The sequence below is a fragment of the Aquarana catesbeiana genome, linkage group LG13 (assembly GCF_042186555.1).
Source record: "Aquarana catesbeiana isolate 2022-GZ linkage group LG13, ASM4218655v1, whole genome shotgun sequence".
Classification (NCBI taxonomy): domain Eukaryota; kingdom Metazoa; phylum Chordata; class Amphibia; order Anura; family Ranidae; genus Aquarana; species Aquarana catesbeiana.
The window spans coordinates 183,869,705-183,895,172 of NC_133336.1; the positions used below are offsets into that span (position 1 = coordinate 183,869,705).

Genomic DNA, 25,468 nt, shown 5'->3' on the forward strand with positions numbered 1-25,468 from the left:
AAATCGGCATACTGGCATCAGATGTACTGTAAACATAGAAAAAGTTCTAATGGGTGACACCACCTACTTTAAAGTGGAATTCCAGTCAAATTCCAACTAAAGCTAAATCTACTCGCTTACTCTAAAGTTGCTCTGATCTGGTCACATGATCGGGTCCCAGCCCCATCTTCAGCGTAGAGGAGGAACAGCAAGAACAGTTGCAGAGCCAGTGTAAAGCCACCCATAGGCTTACTATGGGGCAGCCGTGGTCGGCTACCCCTCCTCTACAAGGATGCCGGTCTTGACTATACTGGAGTGGCTTCAGCATAGGTAAATATTTAGAAGGGTAGATTAAATAGTTATACAATGGGGACGAGAGTAGCACAAGCCTTAGTTAGAATTTAATGAGATTTACACTTTAAGACCAATGGTTGGGATGTCAGTGTAACCCCCCCCCCCTGCAGTCTCAGACTGGTGGTCAATGCACCATCCCATTATCCACTCTCAGTGGTCAGGGACATCTTTGCCAACATCAGTGGCAGTTTATTGCAGAGAATGATACAGCTCAATGCTTTGTTGTCACAGATTTCTTATATATATTCATTCCAGCAAATCTGAGTGTTTTGGAACTGCAGAATGTGTTTGGATGAAAATAATCTCTTTACAGAAATGCAGATTCTCCAAATTCTTATAAACAGTATAGTAGTGTTAGAAAACCTCTTCTGCATTCCTGACCCGTGACTCGCACAGCTCTGATAATCTGGAGACCAGTTCTGTTAGGCTGCGCTCCCCGTGCTGTTTGCTGTCTCTGGTCCGTATATTGACTGTGCTGTTCTGTTTCTCTCTATCGCCGACCACTGTGAAGTAGAAGAGGAAATTTTGGGTTAGCTAATACATACGGACATTTTATTTATAATGTCACCACTTGCAAAGGGCTGAACACATAGAGATACTTTGTCACTGAAATGAACCAGTCGTGTGATTTGCACACAATAGGTCAATTTTGGGTGGAAGCTCATCAGTGACCGCTCTAGAAATTTTGGATTTCCTTGGTCAGAAGGTCTTTCAATTCTGTATTGCTGTCTGTCTCCTTGTTGGAGATTCACCCCCTCTCTATTAGTCCTGGTGACCATTGGCCCCAAGAAAGTGGAAGGATATTCAAAATTTCTAGCGATGTCACCACAACATGCTGTGAGAGACATTTGTCCCCACTAGATAAGTTACTAATACAGTAATTTCTTTCACTTTGTAGAGGTTTCCTGCTGCTTCTCCAGTACAGGAAGTGACGGAAAATCTTTCCTTAAGGACAGAGAGATGGAAAAATAACCGATAAAAACCATTTCCTACTCTATCCAAAACCCCCCCCCAAAAGAAAACATTTGCCTATAGGTCACTTGGGAGCTGATGGGCGGCACAGTGGTGTAGTGGGTAGCAGTCTCGCCTAGCAGTAAGAAGGGTTGCTGGTTCGAATCCCAACCACGGCACTACCTGCCTGGAGTTTGCATGTTCTCTGCGTAAATTGACGGCGCTATATAAGTACCTGAAATAAATAAAGTCCCAGAGTAATATAAATATGATGGATGATTAACCCCATCATAAGAAACTCATCTAAGGTAGACCTTATGCTGATAGAGTAAATCTTGCCAAATGACATCTGCAAGCTCTGTGTGAATCTGATTATGGGGGCTCAAATGAAGTTGATGACCTCTCTGAATGGCCCAACACAATACAATTTACAATGCTGCTATCCAAAGAAGGAATCGGAAGCAAGACTATTTTATTAGGGCAACAACAATATTATATTTATTTTATTAGGGCCACTGACTAACCTGCAGATGATCTGGCTCCCACATCGAGGCCCAAATGAGACCTTGTCTGCTGTGCCAAGTATTCCAAGTGAAGTAAAGCCCAATAAGATTTAAAGCGGTTTTAACTACTTCCCATTCGTGTTATAGCCGAATGACAGCTACAGTGCAGGCCTACTTTGCTGGGAGGCTGTCATGTGACGTCCTCCTGTGATCGAGCGTTGCACTCTGATCGCTGAGTCCTTTGGACTTGGCTGGTCACAGATTGGGGTAAAGGGCCAACCTCAGCGGCCCTTTATCACATGATCAGCTGTGCCAATGACAGCTAATCACGATGTAAACAGAAGCCGGTTATCGGCTTTCCTCTCCTCGTGCTGACAGCATGAGGGGAGGAGAGCTGGTAACCGGATTCTGTTAAAAGGGACATCTACACTCATAATCAGGGCAGCGATTATTAATGCAGTCCCACCAATCAATGCCCACCAGTGCCGCCAATCAGTACCAACCATCGGTGCACATCAATGAAGGAGAAAAAAAGTACCCGTTTGTAAAATTTTATAACAAAACTGAAAATAGTTTTTTTTTCCCCATTTGTTTAGCAAACAAATAAAAACCCCAGTGCTGATTAACCACTTGCCGCCCGCAATATAGCAGAATGACGGCGGCAAAGTGGTTTCAATATCCTGACTGGGCGTCATATGACGTCCTTAGGATATTAAGCCACTGCATGCCCCCGGGGGCGCGCATCGCGGCGATCGTTGTTGCGGTGTGTCAGTCTGAACTCCAATCTAGGTAAAGAGCCTCTGATGAAGACTCTTTACCACGTGATCAACTGTGTCCAATTACGGCTGATCACAATGTAAATAGGAAGAGCCGATGATCGGCTGCTCTCCTGACAGGGGGGATCTGTGCTGATTGTTTATCAGCACAGCCCCCCCCTCAGATCCCACCCAGGACCACCAGGATGGCCATCCACACTGGACCACCGGGTATGCCCCCCCCCTAGACCCCCAGGCAAATACTAATTTGTGCCCAGGCAGCTGCCAAACAGTGCCCACTCACAATGCCTACCATTGCCAGTGCCACCAGGGATGCTTATCAGTGCCGCGTATCAATGCCCATCAGTGCCACCCATAAGAACCCATCTTTGCAGCCTATCAGTGCCCATCATTGCCACCCATGAGTGCCCATCAGTGCCGCCTATCAATGCCCATCAGTGCTGCATATCAGTGCCGCCTACCAGTGCCCGTTCATCGGTGCCACCTTATCGGTACCGCCTTATCAGTGCCCATCAGTGAAAAAGAAAACTTACTTATTTACAAAATTTTATAACAGAAACAAAAGCAAAACTTTTATTTTTTTCAAAATTTTCTGTCTTTTTTTATTTGTTTAGCAAAACATAAAAACTGCAGAGGTGATCAAATACCACCAAAATAAATCTCTATTTGTAGGAACAAAATGATAAAAATTTAGTTTGGGTACAGTGATGGATGATCGTGCAATTGTCATTCAGACTGCGACAGCACTGAAAGCTGAAAAATTGGTCTGGGCAGGAAGGTGTATAAGTGCCCTGTATTGAAGTGGTTAAATACCACCAAAAGAAAGCTCTATTTGTGTGAAATAAATTATAAAAAAAAAAAAAACTTTATGGGTACAATGCTCAATTGTCATTCAAAGTGTGACAGCGCTAAAAGCTGAAAATTTGCCTGGACTGGAAGGGGGTGAAAGTGCCCAATAGGCAAGTGGTTAAAGGTAGAACTTTTGTCTTAAAGTGGTTGTATATCCTTTTTTTTGTATATTTTTACCTACAGGTAACCCTATAATATCTCCGAAACCTGTACGGTTTAGGAGATATTCACTTTGCATGCAGCCGCTCATGTCAGCAGCGCATGCGCTGTGAAGGTCCGGCAGACGCTGCCGGAAAGAAGACTCCTGCGTGCATTCTGGAGCCGCTCCGGCCACTCAGAGTGCCGGAGACACGCTGAGGGGAAATGTCAGCTCCCTCGATGGTGACCGGGATCTGCTGCCGACGCCTCGTTCTAAGGTAAGTATTTCATAATGAGCTAGTATGCGGTGCATATGCATATGTTCCTGCCAATCCTTTAGATTCACTTTAATTCTCCACTCAACACTAACAGAAAACAGTATATGAATGTGGAGAATAAAAAAACTTAAAAAAAGGAAGTTTTTCGTTCCAAATGCACTGGAGGACAATAACCCCCACCTAACACTGCTATGGGGTTAAATATATGTCCCCAGCTCACCTGTTCTTACATCATCATTGCATGGCCCCAGAAGAAAAGCTGGACCAGAACCTAGTACCTTTTGCCTTGGTCTAAACACCATTATGATGGATGTTTTCTGTAACCACGATAGTATAATTAGAGGAAACACTACATACCAAGAATGAAATTGTACTGCGCCAGCTGAGCCTTGCGGATTTTCTTGCTGAAGGTGGTACCTTGGTCCGTATCCACGTCCACCATGAAGCCGTGCTCATGAATGATCCGTTGCACCTGGTCACATGACAATGGAAAGGAGAGACATAAGCTTACAGTCAGATAGGATGACCCTATCAGAAGAATCACATTGGGGGGAGATTTATTAAAACTGGAGCACTCAGAATCTGGTGCATGTGTGTATGGTAGCCAATCAGCTTGTAACTTCACCTTGTTCAGCTTTGACAATAAGGCTCCATTCCCATTAGCCCGTCTCCAAAGTTGCATGATTTCCAGTGCTACTTTGGAGCTATCAATTTTCATTCAGCCCTGGCTTAAAACTTGGAAGCTGACTGGTTTCTATGCACAGCTGCAGCAGATTGTGCACACTCTAGTCAACATTCCCCATTGTGTCCATAATGGTTTGCTGCAACCAAAGATACAAGCATGAAGGAGCAGGTGATGGATATGCATAGTTCATTATAGTATTGCTTACAGTATATAGACAAGTAGTGTAAGGTTGCGGTATGAATGGGTGAAGACCCCTTCACTGGCCTTAAAGCAGAACTACATTGCATCTGAGCACCACAAACAAAAATGCTATTTAATGCATTTTTAATAGTCTATGCCAGTGATGGCGAACCTTGGCACCCCAGATGTTTTGGAACTACATTTCCCATGATGCCCAACCACACTGCAGGGTGAATGAGCATCATGGGAAATGTAGTTTCAAAACATCTGGGGTGCCAAGGTTCGCCATCACTGGTCTATGCAAACTTCCCCATCCATCCATGTCTCCATGCTTTACTTTGCTGAAAAATCACTTTGCCCTTACTCAAGATGGCCACGACCAGAAATGCTGGGGGGGTGTTTTGCAGATGATTCATGTAGCATTTACTTCCATGAATCCATCTGCCCTTAGCTCAGGCATGCATGCAGGTGTGCTTCCTCTCCTGAAGACTCTGGGGATGTATCACATGATTTGCCTAGGCATGGAAAACAGGAAGTAGCTGAATAAATGTAAAAAAAAAAAAAAAAATAAAATAAAGTTTAACACAAATAAATCTGATATACATTCCTATTTATTTACCAATGCTAGCAGCATAAGGATTAAAAAGTCAATGTTAATTTAAAGAGCAAAGTTCCGCTTTAAATGACAGATCTGCTGCAGTGGGGGGATAAAGATTGTTCATATTTTCTTGTAATAAAAATATTTTCTAAGTCTTGTTTCTATAGTTCAGGAGTGCAGTTTACCTCCTTTTTTTTTTTTTCCAATCTTTGTTTTTTCACAAAGTTTTATACAAGCCTGATTGATGCTGATGTCAGACAGATATAGGAACAAGATCAAAGGAAAAAAGTAATGCTTTAGCATGCTCTACACTGGAAGAGGGAGGTTTGGGGGTAAATTTGGATAATGTCTGAACATAAATGTTAACATTTATTTAAAAAGTTAGCCATTTTTGTTAAATGATAAAGGCTTGCTCTAACTGACCGAAGCTTCAGACAAAGCTGTTCAATAAAAAGGTGGGTTCTTGATCAAAACTTATTGTGTGTAAAAGGTTCAGCTTGAGCAATTGATCTCTGTAAACAGGCTTTTGTTCAGCAAAGCAGAAACAAAATAGTGTGAAAAAACATGCTGGCTGGAAAATAGAAAAAAAAAAAAAAAATGTAATTGCATTTTTAGACTGGACCATAATTACAGAAAATACACACATACTCATGACACGCTCCCTTTAATAATCCATTATAATTAGTGGCGCACCAAAATTTTGGCCACCGAAAATTATCGGCTGAAAACAAAAAAAAAAAAAAAGGCGATAATGGAGCGCCGAAAAAGGGGCAGGGTCCACCCCAGGTGCCGCCCATTGCAGGGGTGTCATCCTGGTGTGCCCCAGTCCTCCTCCTCCAGCGGCGATCTTAATGTTTCACAGATATGAATTGTCCGGGCGGCAGCAGTAGTAACAATGTCCCGCCTCCTGTGAAAGACGGCACACTGATCCAATGTCGGGACATTGAATCAGTGCAACGTGATCACAGGAGGCGGGACATTGTTACTGCAGCCGGGAAATTCAAATCCACTCCCTGACACACGGAGATATCCGCTCTGATCCGGGCACAGGCAGGCTGCATCTAACAGGCACTGGGAGGCTGCATCTGACTGGCAGTGGTGAGGCTGCATTGATCTTTTGTATCATGTCTGCTAGAGGTGCACCGAATGGAAATTTTGCTAATACTATTAACAGTGTGTTTAAGTTTAAGTAAGAGACGGTTAGAGAGACTGAGGACCTGATACAAGAGATGGTTAGAGAGACTGAGGACCTGATACAAGAGATGGTTAGAGAGACTGAGGACCTGATACAAGAGATGGTTAGAGAGACTGAGGACCTGATACAAGAGATGGTTAGAGAGACTGAGGACCTGATACAAGAGATGGTTAGAGAGACTGAGGACGTGATACAAGAGATGGTTAGAGAGACTGAGGACCTGATACAAGAGATGGTTAGAGAGACTGAGGACCTGATACAAGAGATGGTTAGAGAGACTGGGGACCTGATACAAGAGATGGTTAAAGAGACTGGGAACCTGATACAAGAGATGGTTAGAGAGACTGGGAACCTGATACAAGAGATGGTTAGAGAGACTGGGGACCTGATACAAGAGATGGTTAGAGAGACTGGGAACCTGATACAAGAGATGGTTAGAGAGACTGGGGACCTGATACAAGAGATGGTTAGAGAGACTGGGGACCTGATACAAGAGATGGTTAGAGAGACTGAGGACCTGATACAAGAGATGGTTAGAGAGACTGAGGACCTGATACAAGAGATGGTTAGAGAGACTGAGGACCTGATACAAGAGATGGTTAGAGAGACTGGGGACCTGATACAAGAGATGGTTAGAGAGACTGAGGACCTGATACAAGAGATGGTTAGAGAGACTGAGGACGTGATACAAGAGATGGTTAGAGAGACTGGGGACCTGATACAAGAGATGGTTAGAGAGACTGAGGACCTGATACAAGAGATGGTTAGAGACTGAGGACCTGATACAAGAGATGGTTAGAGAGACTGAGGACCTGATACAAGAGATGGTTAGAGAGACTGAGGACCTGATACAAGAGATGGTTAGAGAGACTGAGGACCTGATACAAGAGATGGTTAGAGAGACTGAGGACCTGATACAAGAGATGGTTAGAGAAACTGAGGACGTGATACAAGAGATGGTTAGAGACTGCATTTTTTCTTGACCTTTCTTGTACTAAAAGCTGTCAATAATGGCCAACAATAAATTCATATTTAAAAAAATTATATTAATCAAAACGTCAAATACGATACAGTTATTTATAAAAATATATAATCGGTTTCGGTTTTCAGCAAAGTGCATTCTGCATTTTCGGCACCAAAATTTCCATTCAGAGCACCCCTAATTATAATGGTCACATTTCAGTGTATATGTATTTTTCATTGCTTGGTAATATTTGCTATTTTGTATTCATGCTGATATTAGCTTTTTATTTGATAGGGTTTGTACTTCTCACGGAACTTGAGGTGCGGTCGTCGACTTTTGTGATCATGGAATGTTTGTGTGATGATATGGGGCTGATGTGTTCTCAGCCTTAACCCCTGACGAAGTGTCGTTATACAAAATTGGTTGGGCTGCTACATTTTACGCACCGATACTAGAGGTAAGATGCGAGTTTGGTCCACTCCTGTATTTGGATATGATGGATATCTGTACTTTCACTTTTCAACAAGGCATTTACCTTCCTTGTTGGTTCTTACTATTCAAAATAAATGTTTTTAGCGTGTTATTTTCACGGGCTGAATCTGGCTAGGCTGAAAGTATTGTGCTAAGCTCATTCAGAATTTATCAGTCTGTTAAATGTTGATGGAAGGTTGCTTTTAGGTTAGAACACTTTGCAAATCACCCTTAGTAACCAAGCCTGGTAGGTATAGGCTGGGCATAGACGGGGCAGTTTTTTCCATTCGATCTGGCAGATATTAGGCTAACCACAGTGTAGATCAGCCATTCGCATCTATGGTGAGCACTTAACTTGCTTCTCAGCCTTTTGGCCAAGATCAAGTATAGCATTTGTTCTTGTTGGTGTCTAGCAGGGACATCGTTCTAGTCTTCTCGTGGGTTGGCTGGTTGTATAGTATCCCTGGTGGGGTGATGAGGGTCCTGAGAGTTTTTTCCCAAGGGAAAGAAACCAAATTGAGCGTGCACCACATAAGGTGTGGGTCAGGAGCTTTTATCCTGCTGTGGGGGGTTCTGAGGAGCACAGCTCCCCCTGATTTGAGCATTACTGCCTTGATTGGCCTGGGTTTGGGGATACAGAGAGCCTGCAGTGTTAGTGCCTCCTGGGAGTGGCGACACTATTGGTTTGGGATACCACTGTGAGGATGAGCACTTTGCCACAGCACTACTTGATTTGTTTTCTGCAAGTCACCTTTTGGCCAAGACCAGGGCAATTTGCCTAGCCATTATGCACAACATTGGCACTTTTTTTTTTAACTATCAAGTTTCTCACTGCACTATTTTTAGGTGTATCTTTCCTTTATCCACAGATAGTAGGGTGTGAATCTTTAGGCCTAAAGTCTAGGGGTGAACGTGTGGTCACCAGGTTCCTTTCCTCTGCTGCCTTGGTAGCTTCCTCCTACCTAGTTGGTTAGCTTCAGCTGACCATGAGAAGCGGAGTCTACCAGGCCTTTTAGCTAGGTGGACCTGAGTATGCCTTGTCCCCATCAGGTGTCTTAGGCAAGGGGGGGGGGTCCCTTTCTCTTTGTGAGGGAACCAAACACCCTAGTGCACCTTTTTGTGTGTGTTCACAATGGTGTTTTGTTTTTTGCACGTTGCAGGCTCAAAAATAAAAAATAAAAGCACAGCACTAAAGAGAAGACTGTGGGTCACTCTTCTGTCCTCAAATTCTGCAGACCTCCAAGCACTCCCACTGCCAGCCTGATTTCAGCTTGTGTGCATAAAACAAGAATCTCACATAAAGCCATTTTACAGGTAAGTGTCCTGATAACATACCGTATAAACATTTAGTTTGAATTGAACTTTTCTTAGTTTATAACTGTGACCGAGTCCCGGTTCACACTGCCACGACTTTGAAGCCGACATCCCAGCGCGACTTGCATACAACTTCTTTAACAGAAGTCAATGCAGGTCGTGCCGAAGTCAGACCAAAAGTAGTACAGGAGCCTTTTTTTAAGTCGCTCCTATTAGAATGGTTCCATTGCACTTAATTGGGCATGACTTTTCATGCGGCATGTGCTCTCAAAATCGGAGCACATGTCGCACCAGTGTGAACCAGGCCTGAGGGTGTTTTTTTTGTATTCAAACACACCTATAATCAAAATGTTTATGTTCATAGTCTTAGTGGGATGAATAAAACTAAAACAGAAGGCCTGAAATACCTGAAGAAAATGCTGTTGTGGTCTCCTTCGCATTTAGCACAGCACCACATGACTAATGTGTAGAATTTTGGTTGTATAAAAACAGTACTAAAAAGGAATCCCTGGGGCAGATTCTTCTCCAAGAATTGTTACTTTACAGCCTCATAATTACTCTTTCATCCCAGAAAGACTGGTGATTATCGATCCACATTAACTGAAAGCATCCCTTGATATGAAAGTAAATTTACGGACTACTAATTAAACATTCCAGGGCCTTTTTCTGGAGATTATACCTTTTAGGTAACGTATTATACTTTTTTTCTTGGGGCGGGGTGTGTAAGACAGACGGTTGCATTTCTGTAATTTTTCACAATTTAACATTTATGTCATTTGTGCCCCCCACAGGTTTATTCCAAAATGCAGCTAAGCAGCAGATCACAAATAATGAGCCTCTAATGACAGACACTGCCATGATGTCACTACACTCCTAATGTAATCACTATGCAGAAACCTTCCCTTTACCTTTACAGAACACCTCCTACTAAGTGATCTGTAGAAGCCCAGGAGCCAGTTTTAGTTCCTCAGCCTAGTCCTGAATAGTTTCAGTCACACAGATAGACGGCAGTCTAAGCCTGAACCCTTACTGGGACCCACAGGAGCTGCTGATTCCTACTGCATTTAATAAAAATTGACTAGTTATGCAGCTTTTGGGGTCAATCCAGGGTTATTTGTTAAGTCCTGTGTGTCTCCCGAACCTGTGGGTTTTAATATGTTTATGTGATTTATATGCAATCATGGGTTATATTTGCCTTGCTCCATACGCTCCCTCACAGGAGCATTTTTTGACAATATGATTCGATTATGCAATTTTAACTAGCCAGTTTCATTTACTGCTGTGCAATTTAAGTGTGCCTGTTTAACTGATTAACACGCCTTGGTTTTCCTTTTTGAGCCCTCATTCACACTATAAACACGGCTTTGAAATCGCGCAACTTCATCTGAAATCACGCAATTTCAAAGCCCCGACTTGAAAGACATCAGTGTGGCTTCATGCACAGAGGTCTATTGAAGTCGCACCCGAAAATCGGCAAAAGTAGCGCAGGAACTACTTTTGCAAATCAATGCGGCACTACAAAGCCAGCGTCGCACCGACTGGAAAGGTGCCATTGCTGGCCATAAGCTGCGAATTGTCAAATTGCATGTCAAACTGCCTAAATGTGAACGAGGGTCAGAATTTGGTTTTTTAAATATTTTTTCTTTGGTCTATTCAAAATTTGGCCGACAGACCATTTCCAGCCATGCCTGCATTATCATTGCACCTTTGACGGGGTGAATGAGCCTAACCTACATAAAAGATGGCAGACGTTGACACTAGAGGACATCTGATTGGACAAAACGAGTCTATGCAGAGTTTCTAGTGCTGACGTCACGCTGCTGCGCGGGTCAGCAGTGCCCGTCTGAGTTTTTTTTACCATTGTATTTGCTTGTTTTTATCTTATAACTTTTAATAAAAATACTTAACGATTAGACATTATCGCTGACTTGTGGCGAGCTTTATGGAGTGTGCCAGAAGGTGCCACGAACAGTGGATCACTGAATTGATTCCAGAGGATATTTTCACAGGCGGTCTTTCTGTTGTAATGTCAGCCTATTAAACATTTTGCTTTTTTTTGATTGACTACAGATTGAGAATTATGGGACTTTAAATAGGTTTGATCATTATTATTTTATGGACACTTTTGTTTGTGCACATTTTTTGAGTGGCGGTAGTAAGTGATATGCAATTTTTGCACATTAAAGAGAAGCTCACGTCTCCCCTTAAAAAATAAATTAGCTGCTGACTTTTAAATAGGACACTTACCTGTCCAGGGATCCAGTGATGTCCTCACCCGAGCCAATTCTTCAACTGGCTTTGGGTGCAGGCGCTGACATCTTTAGGTAACAGAAACCGGCAGTGAAGCCTTTCAGCTTCCCAGCCAGTTTCCTACTGTACATGCACAAGCCACGCTGTGCTTTGCGAATGTAAGTGTAGACTTCTGGGACCTTTAATATGTCCCAGAAGGCTGCTGGGGGAAGGGGCGCATCTGAACGAGATTTGTCCCCACTTTGTCTAAAACATTAGAAAAATGTCTGAAGTTGATCTTTTATGTGAGCAGTAAGAAACAGAGAAAAAAAAAGTATAAATATTACCTCCTTGGCATAATCCTCAGTGCTGGCTCCTGTAGGTATCACCATGACCTGGAATGGTGACAACCAGAACGGCCTACAAAAGATATAGTACAGAAAGAGGGAGTATTGGATGAGCATTGTCCACTATTACAAAGATATACACATCCTAGGACTGCCCAATACACAAAGATATGTTGCCTCATTGATAAAACTGAACAGTGGCCTATAGAAATCAGAATGAAAGAAGATTTTTCTATTTGATTCCCTCAAGGGCAGCTTCACACTGCCCCCGATGCAGTCCCGCTGCGCTTTGTGTAAAAAGTGCAGCTAACTGTCGGATTTTGTGCAGGTTAGCTGCACTTTCCCATAGACTATAATGCCCTGTGGTTTTGGTGAAGTTTCAGAAAGCACACCAGAGATGCAGCATGCAGGAGTTGTGGTGTGCATTCTGAAGCTGCACCAAAATAGTCGGACCTCATAGAAGTCTATGGGAAAGCGCAGCTAACTTGCATGAAAAACGTGGGTTAGCTGCGCTTTAGTGAAAGTGCAGCGGGCCAGTGTGAATCTGCTCTTAAGGATTAGTTCAGGTTTGGAACATGTAACCTTTATAAATCAGTGTGGCTGCACTGGGCTCCGCCCACATCATTCATTCACAGCGATCTCTGAATTATTTAAAGGAGTTGTAAAGGCATTCTATGCATTAAGATAAAAAAAAAAGCCTGTGTGCAGCAGCCCCCCCTCAGCCCATCTTTATCCAGTGATGTTACAGGAGTGTCTCGGCTCCCGAGACTCTCGATCCTCATTGGCTGAGATGGCAGCACAACGCCAATGGCTCCCGCTGCTGTCAAATTCAGTGAGTCAATAAGGGGAGAGAGAGAGAAAGAGTGGGCGGGGCTGGGCCACGGCTCTGTGTCTAAATGGGACACATGGAGCTGAAGCTCGGCTCAGGTGCCCACTAGAAACTGACAGTCCATACAGAGGTACAGGTACATTGCTGTAGGAAGTGACTGCAGGGGCCTGACATTGCACCTGCGATCCACTGATTGCAGATGCAATGCTTTGCAAGCTCCTAGTTGAAAAAACTAAACACAAAATGTAAACTTTTTGTACTGCAAAAATATGTGCATTTATAATTTTTTCCCTAAAGGTATTTAAAGGGATTGTAAAGTCTTGTTTTTTTAAAAAAAAAAACAAACACAAAAAAAACACACGTTATGTTATACTTACCACCTCAGTGCAGTTGGTTTTGCACAGAGCAGCCCGGATTCCTCCTTCTCGGGTCCCTCTTTGCTGCTCCTGGCACCTCCCTCCTATCAAGTGCCCCCACAGCCGGCAGCTTCCTATGGGGGGCACTGAAGCCGAGTCACAGCTCTGTATGCCCCGCCCCCTCTCTTTGCTGAGTGGCTGACTGACTTTGATGGGCAGCCGCAGGAGCCAATGGCGCCACTGCTGTGTCTCAGCCAATCAGGGGGAGTGTCCCGGACATTTATGGACGTCGCTGGAGAGAGATGGGGCTCAGCTAAGTAATTAGGGGGTGCTGGGGAAGCTTCTACACAAAAAAAGTTTTTTATCTTACTGCACAGAATGCATTAGGATAAAAAAAACCTTCTGCATTTACAACTCCTTTATTCATATTTCACAGCTTTGCCAGACAGAAGACACCACTAGTTCATATTTGAGCTTTCTGTGTCACCTGCTAAGATGGACAATCAATCACTAGTGTGATAATGTTATTCCCTTTTTTTATGACTACAGGCATTAATGTGACCCAGAAATGAATAAAAATGAAATGGTAAATAGTAGCCTGGCTGTACAATGTACATGGTTGGAGTGCTGGCATTTTCTCTACATTTGGCTGTACAATGTGACAAAGGTACTGTATGTGAATGACGACATTGTCTGATCATTTAAACAACTCACTTATGTGGTTTTAACTGTATTTAGTCATTTGCAAATGGCTACAGTTTTCTATTGTCCTGCTACATTTGACCTGAAATATGAATTCCTGGCTTTTAGATTCTTGCTGGTGGTACAAAACGCTGTACAAACCAATGACACCGCTGTTCACATGTAACCACTCATATGAGTGTTTATATGCGAATAAAGCCTTTGGCCATCCCAGGAAGTAGAGCGTGTACACCGGATTCGGCATGTCTGCAGAATTCTGGTGCACACAAACTGGCCTAGTTTGTATATGGCCATACACAGAGTGTTGCTGTGTCCAGAGGCACCATTTAGCCGCTTCTGAATGTGGAAAACCGTGCATCCCCGGCCACCCTTGTGGATGTAGCCTTATGTGCACACATCAGAGACTCAGCTAATGGTTTTAATGGATTCAGCTGCTGCCTTCCTGGGTGTATCCACCACAACAGATTTGGATTTTGTGTGGAAAAAGTTTAAAAGGTGTGCAGCACCTCCCCTTAAACTGGCCATAGAAGGTTCTAATCTCGCTCGTTTCCTGCTGAACTGACCGAGATTCGAACCATTTATGAGCAGGCTGATTGTACCAAAGTTGATCCATTGATCGACTTTGGTACAACCCAGCATGTCAGATTTTTGTATTCGATTATTGGCAGTGGCAATATTCCCCTGGAGAACACAATAGGTCTGTGGGAGTGATTCCCCTATCAACTATGACTATGTGGATGGGGAGGGGGATCTAGCAATTTTCTATCCTGCAATTGTTAGTTGCAGGAAGGAGAATCGCATGGTCTATAGCCTGCTTTATACATTGTGATATCGCTCTGCTCCAATAACCTTCCAGTCCTGTTATGTGGAGCGCCTGGTGAAGGATGCAGCTCATAATCAAAAGAAAGTAGCTGCTCAGCTAGTGGAAATGACTCATTTATCAGTTGATGTACAAATTCAATTCTCTTACCACTTCCCGGCGTAATTCTCTGCCAGAATAGCCAACATCCTCTCTACAGAACCAAGTATAGCACGATGGATCATGACTGGTCTCTCTGCTGTGCCATCCTCTTTACTGTACCAGAAAACAGAAGGGGCCCAGCTTAGCAGATCTCATTTCACAACATCTGTTGTTATCCTAGGTTACCGATCAGTCATAATACAAAACCTTCCAATGAAAGGCATCCGTTTTCATCACACATTCTGCAATCATGAGTTGTGTAATCATGTCTCATGCCAACCACAATTATTATACACAAGCCTTGACTGATATTAAACACAAAGATCTGATGTTATTGCCTGCCTATGAATGTAAAACACATATGTCAAAGTAAAAAATGCATTAAAAACTAACAAGTGCAAACACCTATACATAACATCCTTCTACATGCGTTGGAAAGTCACACCTCTGTGAAAGAATCCAAATAGGTGCATCAAGTAAAAACAAAAGATAACATGTCAAGGCTCTTGGTCATTTGAAATGGAAGTATATGATTAGCCAGCCTAATCCTTGACCCTGAGCCTAGGTGTTTTCCCATGCGACTGAAACAATCCAAAAGGTCAGAATTTATTTTATATCTTCACCATCTATATAGTGACAGCACAATACATAACACTTTACAAAGTACAGAGATCCATTCTATGCATCGGTCCCTATCCCCTGGGGGAGCTCAGAGCCTCATGTCCTAACCTACCATGCTAACATTATGCTTTCAGGATTGCAATGGGTACCCAAAGTGTTATCCCTACGTAGGATCCAGAACTGCAATACAAGTGTGCCAAATCAAGCCAGTGTAACTTTTTACCTTCTTTTAGATCTGTACTTGGAAGACTACAAGTCCCATCTGCCAACGTGGCAGGGAGATGCAGAGATCTCAATGGAGTGTAGTGCCATCACCACACTCAGCCCATGGTTTACTTCCTCCAGTTCAAAAACTAAAAAAAAAGTCTGTACTCCTGTAGAGACCTGGGGGTAGAGGAAGAGTCTGCAGAGAAGCCTGAGCATTGCACTTGTGATGCACTGATTGCTTTTGCAATGCTCTGCAGGCTCCAATGCAAAATAATAAAATGTACTCTTTTTTTACAATATGGATGCAGCTATCAATTTTTACAAAAGGTGGAATATGTCTTTATGACATTGTGTAAATTCTGACGGGAAATTGTTAATCCTCTGTCATACATTTAAGATCTATTTTAAACTAAACTTAGTACTGAAGATTTTTTTTTTTTTTTTTTTTAATTCCTTCAGGTTTTACCCATTTACTTGATGTAGCACAGATGAAGCTGGTATGTGGATGTGTCGATTTCACGGATATCAGACCAGCAATGTATACTACAAGATTACCTTTTCAATGCGGACATCCACTTAGTAATATGAATAACATCAATCAACCGATTGCAAACGTAGCCTGAATTATGGTTTCTGCACTATATTGTACAGTGTATGGGGTCTAATGTTCTACACCTCCACTGGATCTCCCAGGTAGAAGTGACCCCTATGCTGGAGGTGTAGTAATCATCAAGGAGGACAACCTGTACTTTGTATGTCTATTTGACTATACGTATATAAATAAAATGTATTGCGTTAAAAATAAAAATAGGCTTTTTCCTGCAGCTTACCTGTAAAATCCTTTTATTGGAGTACATCACATGACACAGAGCAGCTATAGTAATTACTATCTGTGTTATACGCCACCTATAGGTGAATGGACACTGGCACACCCAAAAGACAGGCAGCCCCCCCTCTATACAGGAAGTACCTCAGTTTTGTAGCAAGCAATTTCCAAAAGAGGGGAGGGGTCTCTGTCTTCAAGAAAAGGATTTTACAGGTAAGCTGTAGGAAAAATCCTAATTTCTTTCTCGTACATCACGGGACATAGAGTAGCTATAGTAATTACTATCTGGGATGTCCCAAAGCAATGCCCCTGAGGGGAGGGAGACACCATCATAGAAACTTCCACCAAAAGGAGGACCTACTCTGCCATTTGTAATATGCTGAGGCCAAAGGCAGTGTCTTCTATGTGATTGACACTGACCTGGTAAAACCCTGTAGATGTATAAACAAAAGATCAAATAGTGGTCTTGTACACCTGGGCCACTGACATCCGATGATGGATTGCTGAAGATACTCTCACACCTGGTAGAGAATCTGTCCCCAGAAAAAAAATGAGTTTTTTGCCATTTAAACCATAGGCATCATTGATAGACTGGCAGATCCACTGCTAAATATTTGACCTGGATGCCGCTTGCCCTTCCTGGGCTCTTCTGGCAGCACAAACCAGGATTCCCAACTTGTGCCGACAATTCAAGTAGACCCTGAGTGTCTGAACTACCTCTAGAGTAGGTAGCGATCTTTCTCCTGTCGACTGTGGATTAGGAGAAAAATAAAAGGCAAGACACTGTCCTGATTCAAGTGAAAAACTAGAAACCACTTTAGGCAATAAAAATGGATGAGGACGCAACATCACCTTATGATGCGAGACCAAGAATGTCTCGCATCATTGCATGAAAGAGCCGCCAACTCTAACACTCCACTTCGTGAAGTGATAGCAACTAAAGAAGCCACCTTCTGAGATAAAAGGACCAACAGAATCCCCCGTTTGGTTCAAAAAGTGGCCTCTGCAAGGACAGTCCAGATCAATTCACGTCCCAAGGACACAAGAATGGATGAGGTATGAAACAAGGAGTGAGAAACAACTGCCCCTGGAAAAAAATGGATAGGGATGAACTCTGACCCTTAACAGTACTTAAGGCCAAACTCCTTTCCTCTACCAATTGGGGAAAGAAAAAGAAAATCTCACACCCACATATTTCTGCGGGTGCCATTTCCTGGCTTCACCCCAGGCAAAAAAAAAAAAAAAAAATATTATTATTTTATATATATATATATATATATATATATATATATATATATTCATTCATTCAAGTCCTGTAATTGAAGTTCCCCAAAGCTGACTTCCAGGGGCTCAACAGTGCTGAGATACAGGACTCAAACACCATCAGGTCCCGCTGGACTGGGAGTGTCCAAAATAGCAACCCCCACAAGACTCACTATGCCTGTGTACCAAGCCCACCTAGGCTAATTCGGCCAACACTAATATCAGTGTTACCACCTTACGGATTCTTCGCAAAAGTTGTGGCAGAATCCGAAATGGGGAAAAAAAACGTCAACTAAGGGAGAACCAGACCTTGAGGTGTTACCAGTACATGTACCCTTATTGGCAGTGGGACTCTTTTCCCGGACACACCTGTCCCAAACTGTTGTAGAACTTGGAATCTAGTAGATTCCCCTGCAGAGTTCCCCTTGCCACTATCCTATAGCTGGAATATGTATTGGCGATAGAGACAGCACTTGTACTGTCCCAGACAGAATGTGGTACACCTCCCTAAGTCGCATGACCTCTGGTGCCGCCCTGGTGGTTGATATTATATATATCTGCAGAGGCATTTCCAGATTGAACCTACCACAGTTTTGCCCTATAATATATTCAGAGCAAGGCATACTGGCCAAAAATTCCAAGCTATTGGACAGTATTCTCTCCTGTGGAGACCAAGCCCACTGAACTGTAGCCAGCCTCAAGTCAACTTAGAGAGATTGGCATCAGTGGTTATTTTCCAAATTCCTGAAAAGGAAGAATATTGAGCACCAATTTTTGCTCTGCAACACCCCAGAAACAGAGCCTTCTGGCAATGCAATGCCTGGATCTTCAAGTTCCTGACAGAGAATGAACCTCTACCAAGACCTGGAGTAGGACTGTATGTAGAGAACATGCTTTGATCTAAACACAGCTTCCTCCTGTAGAAATATATCGAAGGAACCCCTGGAACTGACCGCTTCCTGAGCAAAGATTATTGAGGTAAAGAGTATTGAGGTGTCTTCAGCAAGCCCAGCACTGGGGCTAGACGCTTTGAGAACCCTCCAAAGCTGTGGCCAACCCAAAGGGAAGATTCACAAAATAGCTTACCTGTAAAATCCTACATCATGGGACACAGAGCCTTAAGTAATTACTTAATGGGTTATAGGCCACCTTCAGGTGTTGACACTGGTATACCCAATCAGGGAAGTTCACTCCCTATATAACCCCTCCTCCTTCCAGGAGCACATCAGTTTTTGTAGCAAAGCAATATACTTAAATTCCAAAAAAGAGGGGAGGGACCTCTGTGTCCCATGATGTACTCCAAGAAAAAGATTTTACAGGTAAGCTGTTATAAAAATCCTATTTTCTTTATCGTACATCATGGGACACAGAGCCTTAAGTAATTACTTAATGGGACGTCCCATAGCAATGCTACTTGAGGGGAGAGAGACACAACCCGGAAGGTACCCCCAGACTTGAGGATCTATACTGCTGCCTGCAGCACACTGTGCCCGAAGGCGATATCCTCATACCTCCTTACCAAGTTGCAGCATGACAGATCTGAGCCATGGAGGCATGGTGACGCACTGCCCAAGAAGCACTAACCGACCTGGTAGAGTGCGCCTTAACTTGAAATGAGGGAATCTTACCCCTGTTTTTGTAACACAGACAGAACGAAGTTAAAGTCCCAAGGGTTCAAGGGAGGTTTGACAGGTGGATTAAGTCGCGTTACCCCTTGTATAAAACCCCAGACTAAAGAATGAGTAGCAAGTGGTCTTTGAAATAAAACTGATAAAGCTGAGACTTGGCCTTTAATAGTACTCAAGGCCAATTTCATTTCTACCCCTAATTGTAGAAAGGCAAAAATTCTGCCTATGATATATCTCCGAGGGTGCTAACCCTTGGATTCACACCAAGAAAATTAAGCCCTCCAGACTCCATAATATATACCGTATTTATCGGCGTATAACACGCACTTTTTACCCCTTAAAATCAGGGGAAAATCGTGGGTGCGTGTTATACGCCGATCCCCGCTGTCTGTGAGAGGGAAGAGGAGCGAGCGCCGCTGAAAAAGACAGAGCTGAGTGTACTGTGTACTCGGCTCGCAGTCCCACCTCCTAGCCTTTACGTTCCGCCATTGGACCGGTGTTGTGTCCATCATAGGAGCCGGGCCAAGGGGCGGGACTGCGAGAGGAGCTGAATACACAGGACACCTGGCTCTGTATCTTGGCGGGGCAATGATTTAAAAAATGATCATGCTGCAATTTTGGAAAAGGCTGCAGATGGACACTTAAAATGTAAGTTTTTTTTCCCTTAAACTTCCCTCAACTTGGGGTGCGTGTTAAACGCCGGCACGTGTTATGCGCCGATAAATGGTAGTTCTGGAAGCTGGCTTCCTTGCATTAAATTGGGTAGAGATAACTGACCCGGAAAGCCCACGTTTCTTCAGTATGTGGGTTTCAAAAGCCAAGCCGTTAAATTTAGAGACCGTAAGGAAGGATGGAATATTGGTCCCTGAGAGAGCAGATCTGGCCGTAGTGGAAGGGAACATGGGCCCTCCACTGCCATCTTTACAATTTCTGCATACCATGACTTTCTGGGCCATGCTGGTGCCACCAGAATTACCAGCTCTCTTTCCAGCTTGATCCTGCAAAGAAGGCGAGGCAGCAACTGAAAAGGGGGGGGAAATGCATAGATGAGTGAGAACTGATCCCATGGGGTCACTAACGCATCTGTTCTGCATGCAAATGGATCCCTTGTTCTGGCCACAAAATTGACCAACTTCATGTTGAACCTGGATGCTAGAATATCTACGTCCGGAGTCCCCATCTTTGGCAAACAGCACAAAATATGTCGGGGTGAAGAGACCATTCCCCTGGGAATAACTGATGGCGACTTAAGTAGTCTGCCTGCCAATTCTCTACTCCCGGAATGAAGACTGCAGAAGGGCAGAAAGGAATGTTCCATGCCTAAGTTAGAATATGGTTCACCTCTCTCTGTGCTAAGAGACTTTTGGTTCCCCCTTGGTGATTGATATAGGCCACAGCTGTGGCATTGTCGGATTGAATCCTGACAGGACAATCCCGTAACCTGAAAGTCCAGGCCTTTAGAGCCAGACGTATTGCCCGAATCTTTAGGATACTGATGGGCAAGATTCTTTCAGTTCTCGTACTGTCCCTGGACAGTTGTCTTTTCTAGTACTGCTCCCCAGCTTGAAAGGCTGGCATCCGTCGTTACCACTTTCCAGATGACTGGTCTGAAGCATTTTCCCTTCAGCAGATTCTGGGTTAGTAACCACCAAGTGAGGCTTTGGGACAGCTGCATTGGCAAGTCTAAAGCTTGAATTGTTTTGTTCCAAGCAGACAGGATACTGTTTTGCAACAGTCTTGAATTGAACTGGGCATAGGGAACTGCTTTGAATTAAGCCACCATGGTTCCTAGCAACCTCATGCAAAGGCGAATGGAGGGATCGCCATTTGACCTGACCATCCGCACCAGCTCTCTTATGGAGTTGATCTTTGCCTGAGGCAAGAACACCCTTTCCTCGGCTGTATCTATGATCAGACCCAAGTACTCCAGCCTGGTATTAAGGAAGATTTCTCCAAGTTGAGAATCCAACCCAAACTTTTCAGATAGTTGGTTGTAGTGCGTACGCTTTGCTCCAAACGAGCCACGACTGATCTATTAGCAATAGATCGTATAGGTACGCTACGACTGTTATGCCCTGTGCCCTTAACCTGGCTAGAGGTGGGGCCAGCACTTTGGTGAACATCCGGGGTGCTGTGGCTAGCCCAAAGGGCAGGGCTACAAACTGGAAATGCTGCTGTTCTAACTTGAACCGCAGAAACTTTTGATGAGCGGGAAATATAGGGACATGCAGATATGCATCTCTGATGTCGAACGACGCCGGAAGTTCCCCCGAAAATAAGACCTAGTGTGATTGTCGGTGATGGCTGCAATATAAGCCCTACCCCCCAAATAAACCCTAGTTAAAGTCCTTGTAGGTCTTATTTTCAGGGTAGGGCTTATTTTCGGGGAAACAGGGTAGGGCTTATTTGGGGGGTAGGGCTTATATTGCAGCCATCACCGACAATCACGCTAGGTCTTATTTTGGGGGAAACAGGGTAGAAAGATAGAAACTACTGACCTGATCGTCTCCATGCGAAAGGAGCGGATCTTCAGGAACTGATTTAGCTTTCTTAGATCTAGAATGGGTCTGACGTCTCCATTTGGTTTTGGTACCATGAAAAGATTTGAATAAAATCCCAGACCTTGCTCTTTTGTGGGGATCTGTCTGATCACCCCTTGAGATATTAATAGGTCTAGTGCCTGAAACAGAGATGGTCTTTTCTCTGGATCTTTGGGAATGCTTGACTTCAGGAAGCGAGGCGGTGGAAAGTCCCGAAATTCCAGCTTGTACCCCAGAGTTACCGTGGAGATGACCCATCTGTCCTGAATTTCCTCTTTACAGACTTCTGAAAACTGCAGAACCATCCTTGGTGAGGGTGGTTGCCTCTTCACGATGAGGCTTTAGGATTCTGCTTTGCAGGTTTCCGACCCCAGGACTTTTTGAGCCTGGGTTTGACCCTGAGGTTTTCCTCTAGAGTGACGGCGAAGGCCGTTGCCACTGCCTAGAGGTGGAAGCCCCTGGAGCAGGGGAAAAAGCCGGTTTAAATGAAGGGCGTTTATACTTTTTTTTTGACTGGCAAAAGAGTACTTTTACTATTAGAAATCGTTTGGATATATTTATCCAAGTCTTCTCCAAATAATCGCTCCCCATGAAAGGGGAACCCAGTTAGAAGGTTTTTACATGGTGCTTCAACTGACCAATTTTTTAACCACAGGATTCTACGTATATGCACAAGCATAAGCGTAGGGCGGGACGCCTGAATAGAATTTTTAAATGGCATCTATGGCAAAGCATAATGCCTTTGGTAGTTCAGCCAAATCCCGAGCTTGTTGTGCAGGAAGCTCTCTAAGGGCCTGTTTAAACTGGTCCTTTAGGGATTGGCAGATGCCTATTGCAGTGAATGCAGGCTGAGTAACGGCACCTGCCGTTCAAAAGGCAGATTTTAGCAGGGATTCCAACTTTTTATCTGTTGGATCCTTAAGCATCTGTGCATTGTCTACAGGATAATTTAGGCTATTATTCACATTGGAAATTGCAGCGTCAATTGCTGGTACTTTCCATCTTTTGGAGAATTTCTCCTCCAGGGGATAGAGAATTGAAAATCTCTTAGAAGAGAGAAAATGCTTATCTGGGTGATCCCATTCAGCAAAAATAAGCTGTTCTAGTAATGCATGTGCAGGAAACGCATGCAAAGGATGAGAAGGTTTTAAAGGAACCCAAGGAAGAAGCCGAGCTTTCAGGAGACTCCGTTAGGGGTAGCATGAAAGTAGAACGAACCATCTCCGTAAGAGTTTGTATCAGCAATTTCTCAGTAGAGGAATCATCGGTTTGCTTTTCCTTCTGATCGACTAAGGGTAACACCTCATCCTGTGCCCACTGTTCCCCTTGCAAAGGTTCTGAAGTGGGGGGAAGGGGATCTAGCACGCTTCCTATCCAAGGAAGATTAAAGCCGCTAATCTTTCTTCCAGACCCTGCAGGGAGGAGGAAAGGGCATCCTCAGTCACGTATACAGGGGCTGAGATGTGAAAAATAACTGGTTATTAAGATGAGGATAACCGCGTTGACATGCGACTCGAGATCCTAATGCCTGGGGGTGAAACCTTTACTTTTTTGGTTTTTGTGGTGTCTTTTTTGGTTGGCATAGCCCCAAGTACAAAAACAGAGGCACTATACAAATTGCACGTAATAGCTGAAAATAGTCATGACATTTAAAGCCGCTATAAAGTTCAGCCTAGTGCTGGGAAAAAGGTGTCCTTCCTGTATTAGGAATGCCAGTTTGCAACCCACATGTGTCCCACAGCTCCTGTGTCCTTGTGTTGCAGGCTGCTTGTCTCTTCCTCATCAGCCGAGGAGAGACTGTCACAGCTGTAGCTTTATCTGTTTTTAGCCTGCTGTGCATCCTCGTGGACGTTCACGGCACCGTGTTTAGGCCCCGTCCCCTGAGAGAAATCCCGCCCCTTTTTATATTTAAAATGTTCCCGCGACTATGCGCTGCGTTTTTTGGACCCCAGACCCAACACGAGGGTGGGTGGGGGGCTGGGTTGGGGAGGGGAGGCAGAGACCCATGCAGCAGTAGGCACAGACAATAGTAAAAACAGCCATAGTAAAACAACTTAGCGGTATTAGTGGGACCTCCGCACCCCCTGCGGCGGGAGGGGGGTGATGTAAGGGGGATACAGGCGCTGATGTCCCCCTAACCCTCTGGTCCCATCGGGGGGGGGGGCGAGAGAAAACATTTTTGCAGATTTCCTTTACCTTGAAAAGTCTCCCTCCACACGCCGCTGCAACCAGACACGGACTGAGCTTTGCAGTGAAGACAACAAAGTAAGGTATGTGCATAGACTCCCTCTAGTGGAGAATTAAGGCATGACAACATTTTTTCCCTAATAGAAGAATACATAGATGTTTTTAATACCCAAGTTTCTTCCCTTACCTTTTCCCCGCCGCAGGACTTGCTGAATTAACAGGCAACCCAACCTTCACCCATCATGGCGGGCTGTGTTTAGCAAACCTTTAAGGACCGGGTCCCAACTCCCTTGGACCTGTAAAAAGCACCCCATCAGGAAGCTTAGGTGATGTAGCAAGACTTAAGCCCTGAGTACCTGGGGTCCAGCCCTACAAAGAGAGGCGTTACAGGCAAAACCTTGTGCTTCGGATACGAGGCCCCAGGTACCATCCTTTTAGACCTCAATGGCACTTTGGATGGATCTGGTCTATGGAGGCTATTTAAATCCAGCATGGATCCCTCCTGGAGCTCCTCAGAGCACACCTTCTCTCGTGACCAACACCTTAGGCACTGGTGAAAAAACTGATGCGCTCCTGGAAGGAGGAGGGCTAATATAGGGAGTAAACTTCCTTGATTGGGTATACCAGTGTCAACCTGAAGGTGGCCTATAACCCATTAAGTAATTACTTAAAGTGGAGTTCCACCCACTTTTACAACTCTTCAGCATCCCTCACTAAACTGTTCACTGTAAACATATTGGATATTTAAAATTTTTTTTCTCAGCACCTACTGTATATCTGCTGTATTCATTTTTCACTTCCTCCTCCCTGGCCGTGGCCCATCGCATCATTTCCTGTTTGCAATGCCTTCTGGGAAGGGGCGGCAACTTCCTCTGACGCTGCCGTTGCTATGGAAACCTGACCTGAAACCTATTACACTGCTTGTGCTGCACTGAGCATGTGCGAGATCTGCAAGGATGAGATCCAGGAAGAAATACAGTCTGGCTTCAGATGGCCACGGCCTGCTGTAAGTTTATAAAATAACAAACTACTGCTATAAACTAACAAAACAGACATTAGTTTCAGACTAACTTTACTAGAATACATTAAGCTTGTGTATTATAGGGGTATTTTTTTTTTAAAAAGTATAATTTCGGCCGGAACACCACTTTAAGGCTCTGTGTCCCACGATGTACGATAAAGAAAAAAACGGCTTTCCACTGCAATTGCAGAAATCTTTGAGCCTGGAAACAAACCGCCACAAGAAGATGTCCATTTACAGATGATTATGGACCCCAAAACTCTACCTCTTGCAGAGAAACAGAAACAGAAGAATGTTCAGCGGCTTGAGATCTTAAGACAGACCTCATGTCCCTATTGGCTTTGGAACTGCTACCATTTAATTGTCTCACAATAATGAGCCCATAACTTCTGCTCCAAGAGCAAATGCAAGGCAAAAGACGGACAACTCTGTGACAGACCCAGACAGTCCCAAGAGGTACACTTAACCTACCAGGTTTCTGCCGGCTAAAGATGGAACAAACTACCTCAGAGACTG

The 25,468-nt window shown here is 44.0% G+C and overlaps 1 protein-coding gene across 1 annotated transcript in view; it reads right to left on the bottom strand.

Moving 5' to 3' along the window:
* Positions 1 to 377: 377 nt before the first annotated feature.
* The window catches only part of TARS2 (threonyl-tRNA synthetase 2, mitochondrial), a 77,150-nt gene continuing 52,059 nt past the window's right edge, over positions 378 to 25,468 (bottom strand). Inside the window, exons 16-19 of the mRNA XM_073610356.1 lie at positions 14,669 to 14,773; positions 11,812 to 11,884; positions 4,186 to 4,300; positions 378 to 836 (exon numbers count right to left, since the gene is read on the bottom strand). Of these exons, the coding sequence (XP_073466457.1) occupies positions 688 to 836; positions 4,186 to 4,300; positions 11,812 to 11,884; positions 14,669 to 14,773 (442 nt within the window). The 3' untranslated portion in view covers positions 378 to 687. The remainder of the gene's footprint in view (positions 837 to 4,185; positions 4,301 to 11,811; positions 11,885 to 14,668; positions 14,774 to 25,468) is intronic.